This window comes from Syzygium oleosum, unplaced genomic scaffold, assembly GCF_021117445.2.
Source record: "Syzygium oleosum isolate NSW1041296 unplaced genomic scaffold, Sole_v2.1 Sole_v2.17, whole genome shotgun sequence".
Lineage (NCBI taxonomy): Eukaryota > Viridiplantae > Streptophyta > Magnoliopsida > Myrtales > Myrtaceae > Syzygium > Syzygium oleosum.
The window spans coordinates 8,121,329-8,126,053 of NW_026607501.1; the positions used below are offsets into that span (position 1 = coordinate 8,121,329).

At 44.1% G+C, this 4,725-nt stretch overlaps 1 protein-coding gene across 1 annotated transcript; it reads left to right on the top strand.

Moving 5' to 3' along the window:
* Positions 1 to 1,743: 1,743 nt before the first annotated feature.
* LOC115678917 (cytochrome P450 736A117-like) lies at positions 1,744 to 3,913 on the top strand. The gene is made up of 3 exons (XM_030602421.2): positions 1,744 to 2,309; positions 2,465 to 3,053; positions 3,195 to 3,913. The coding sequence occupies exons 1-3, from the start codon at positions 1,759 to 1,761 to the stop codon at positions 3,804 to 3,806; spliced, it is 1,752 nt and encodes a 583-aa protein (XP_030458281.2). The 5' UTR covers positions 1,744 to 1,758; the 3' UTR covers positions 3,807 to 3,913.
* The last annotated feature ends 812 nt before the right edge of the window (positions 3,914 to 4,725 follow it).

A 4,725-nucleotide genomic window follows, 5' to 3' on the forward strand; every position in this document is an offset into this window, starting at 1 on the left:
GTGGTTTCTCTTTCTCGCCTTGTTTACTCTCTATTTCGTTGTATTTGTGTGCCTAATCCTTATATATGTCTAAATTTTAATCTCTTTCTCGTTGCTATGTACTACAGCTTTGCAGTGCAACAACCATTCGTCACCAACTCAGAACAGTTTCTATACCAGAACACCTGTCGTGACCCAATCAACTGTAATGTTAATTTTTGGCTGACAGCCATGTTGATCATCTTGAGAAACCTTCTCCGAGATATTTAATCAAACACGAAACCCCATTTAAGGCAAACCAGTAAAATTCAGCTTTGAACGAATTTTGTTCACTAAATTTTGAGTGTACAAATGAATTTGCAACAAGATAAGATTAGAACACCGAGACTTTACTGAGGAACGAAAACTTGAATCTGATATGACATGAAAGCGATGTCAACTTAAAAGTTAACACAATGTGACACGTCTCGATCCATTTTCCAAACTATAATGACACGCCCCATGAATCCTCAATCAATATGAAGATGGGTTGCAAGAGGAGTGCACCATCTTTATGGTTCACCTTTCGCGTCACTCTTGCGTCAGATCAGACAAAACAAAGTCAATTTGTATTTGGTTTCCGTCCATTTCGTTCTTGGACAAATGACTTCCGAGCGCTCCTTTTTTCTGGCTAATTTTTTGTTTCTTTCGACGAAACTAACAAGGTCATCAGCGAGTAATAAGCCCATTTCCAGGCGGACTCACCGTCGATGATGCTGAGAGATATTTGTGAGTTTTGTGAAAATGGATGCGCGCGTGTTTTACGCGTTCAACTCCTTTTAGTAGACTTGCTTTCAAACTATTAATTATAATTTAATGAACTCCACATATCATAACTTACACATCGGTCGAAAAGATAAAAGTTTTTGTCAAAGAGGGATTATTGTAAAGCAAATCTTATTGTTGGCCCCAAAAAATAGAGATTTAGATGATGATTACAAAATCGATCTACCAAATGAATAATACTAATAATGATGATGATAATAAACAACAACAACAACAACAATAATAATATATTTGTCGAATTCGAAGAAAATCGTTGTTAAGGCAAAAGAATAGGAAATATTTATAAACAAAATTATCTAAAAATTCATGAACCTATTATACTTTTGCCAATTCAGTTATAAACCTTTTAATTGTGTTAATTAAATCTTAAATCTTTTAATATTTTGTCAATTAAGTTCATTCGATCAATTTTGACTGGAAATCTCTGACATGAATGTCGGTTATTTTATGTGGTACAGCCGACGTTGATGTAAATAATTGTTTAATTAATTAAATTTTCTTTTTTTTTTCTTTTCCTTTTATTTTATTGTGGCCAGCGACTTAGGCGAGGGCAACCCTCGCTAGGGGTTGGAGAGGGCGGCCCTTGCCAACCTAGGCCTGGGTAGCTTTCGCTTGCACGGTGGAGGGAAAAAGGGAAAAGAAGAGAAGAAAAAGGAAAAAAGAAAAGAAGAAAAAGAAAAGAAAAGAAAAGAATAAATAAATAATGTAAGCGTCGACCATGTAATGTCAAACCGTAAACGATTTGCGGTCAAAATTTGACGAACAGAGTTGTGCTCGTATGTGAAGAGGAAGAGAGAGAGAGAGGAGGGGCCCACAGCGAGAGTTTGAAATTAGCTTTGACTGGTGGGCTACCGTGCAACACGTGTCGCATAGTGAGTGGCTTTTGCACGAATGACTTGAAATAACTGGGTTACCTGATATTTTCGAACGAGGGGAACTAGTCAATTCTCTTTCATGAGACGGGAAGAAGATAGGAAATTTTCACGACAGGAAAATTCACGTGGAGCTCACAACAACACGGGCAACATAAATCCACATGTTCACTCCCTCTGGCCCTCCACCACTCGCCTTCACAACCCATATAAAAAACGCAAGGGGCCAAAGAGATCATTGCACTCGAGACGCAGACGCAGCAAGAAACCGCCGTCGCCGCCGGCAATGTTCAGCTTCAACGTCTCACCGCTGCTCTCCTTCACTCCCTCGCTGACCTCAATCACGCTCGTCCTCTTCACCGCCTTCCTCACCCTCAAATGCCTCCGCCTCCTCTTCTCCGCCGTTGCTGCCACTAACCTCAACCTGCCGCCGTCACCGCCGAAGCTACCGATCATCGGGAACCTCCACCAGCTCGGCAATTACCCGCACCGCTCGCTCCAAGCCCTGTCGAGACGCTACGGCCCCTTGATGCTCCTCCACTTCGGGAGCGCGCCCGTCCTCGTCGTTTCGTCCGCCGACTGTACGCGTGACATCATGAAGACCCACGACCTCATTTTCTCCGACCGACCCAGGTATGGCCTTAGCCTGTCAACCCATGTTCATGCATCTTAATTCTCTGTTAGTGTTATATTTTCTAGCATTTATCATTGGAGAAGGTCCCGGTGGACTACAGATATGGACATTAACCATGTGTCAACGCGTCGCTCGTGTCATTTCTTCGACTCAGGTCGACCCTGTCCGCGAGGCTTCTGTACCACCGCAAGGACGTGTCGCTGGCGCCGTACGGCGAGTACTGGAGGCAGATGAGGAGCATCTGCGTGCTCCAGCTGCTGAGCAACAAGAGGGTCCACTCGTTTCGGACGGTCCGAGAAGAAGAGATCTCTCTGTTGATGGGCAAGATCGAGCAGCATCGCTCGGTGGACCTGAGCGACGCGTTCGGGTCGCTGACGAACGACATCATATGCCGGGTGGCTCTGGGGAGGAAGTACAGCGAGGGCATGCAGGGCAAGAAGTTCAAGGGACTGTTGGCGGACATGATGGGGTTGCTGGGCATTTTCAACGTTGGGGACTTCATCCCGAGCCTTGGGTGGATCAACAAGCTGACTGGTCTGAATGCAAAAGTGGAGCGTGTCGCGACGGAGTTCGACCAGTTTCTCCATGGGGTGGTGGAGGAGCACCGGAGGAAGATGGAGGAGAAGAGCATCGGCGGCGGAGGTGAAGATGGGAGAGACTTCGTGGACGTTTTGCTGGATATTGAGAAGGATAAGAGTGTTGGTTTTGCTCTTGGTGCCGACAGCATCAAAGCACTCATCTTGGTAAGCTCACTTTCTTTTCAGACAATGTTGTCTGCCCGTACTTTTTATCGAATAAAAAATTTCTCCAACCAATTGTTTATAGATGAATTGCAAATATAAATATTACTCACATTTGAATTAAGTATTCTTGTGCATGTGCAGGACATATTTACAGCTGGAACTGATACAACGTACACAGTCCTGGAGTGGGTCATGACCGAGCTCTTAAGACACCCTCGTGCCATGAACATTCTCCAAACCGAGGTCCGCAAAATCGCCATCGGCAAGCTGAAAATAACCGATGAGGACTTGGAGAAAATGCATTACCTGCGAGCAGTCCTCAAAGAGACTCTCCGCCTACACCCTCCGATCCCGCTCCTCGTCCCACGACTATCGACCCGGGACGTCAAAATCCGAGGCTACGACATCGCGGCAGGGACGATGGTGATCACGAATGCGTGGACCGTTGGGAGGGACCCCAGCACATGGGACGAACCGGACGAGTTCAAGCCTGAGAGATTCTTGAACAGCCCGGTGGACTACAAGGGACAGGATTTCGAGCTGATTCCTTTTGGTGCTGGGAGGAGGGGTTGCCCCGGGACGTCATTCGCGATGGCGACCAACGAACTTGTCTTGGCAAATCTGGTGAACAAGTTTGATTGGGCACTGCCCGAGGGTCTGAAACCGGGGGATTTGGACATGGCGGAGTGCACTGGTCTTACCATCCATAGGAAAGTTCATCTCCTTGCTGTTGCCACTCCATTCCCGAGTTAAGGTTGTACAAGGCTGTGAACTCTACGGGCATGTGAGTATATTTGTATCGTACTCTTAGGTTCCATTTATTTTACAAAAAATGAATGATTTAAAAAATATTTTCTTAAGGCTTCGTTTGTTTCGCACCCTTATGTAGTAATTGACATGTCATTCGTATCACGGATATTATCATCTTTTGGAATGGTAAAAAAATTAAGTTTTCTCGCCTCGTAATCTTTTCTGATCAAGTGGTCTAAACCACCTTGGATTTGATGGTTAGTGCGGGATTAGATAGCTTACATCCTCAAATTAAAGGTGGATTAAACAGTTTGTGTGAAGTTTTCTTTTATGCTGACGGTTTATGCTCTAATTTTCCGAACTAAAAGCGGAGGATTTGGACATGACCGAATGCACTGGTCTTACCATCCACAGGAAAGTTCGTCTCCTTGCTGTTCCACTCCATTCCCTAGTTAAGACCCATTATCAATTACCTTATATGTATTGTTGTAAACTTGAGGCGAATGCAATAGATCTTGTAATTAAATCAACGTGAGCGAATAAAATCACTAGATATATCAATGCGGATACGAGAGATTTACGTGGTTCGATCTGAGTATCGATATTTACTTTACGGAGAGAGCCGGCCATAAATAATCTACTAATCAATCGAAAAATTATAAAGTTACAATCGATCACAAACTCATGTATTTTTCAGCCTCAATATCCACCTAAACCCACGGTGTTTAGCCTGATGTAATTGCTCCATAAAATAAATCAACCCCAATTATCTCGCAACTTGAAATACTTTCTCCACGAAGAAACTCCTACTAATTGAATGATTCTCTGGTTGATTATCTTCTGGCGAGTGTTCGTACTTCTCTGATCTCATGCTTGTATATGTGCGGTGAGATACACAGAGACAAACAAAGCAATTGTTTGG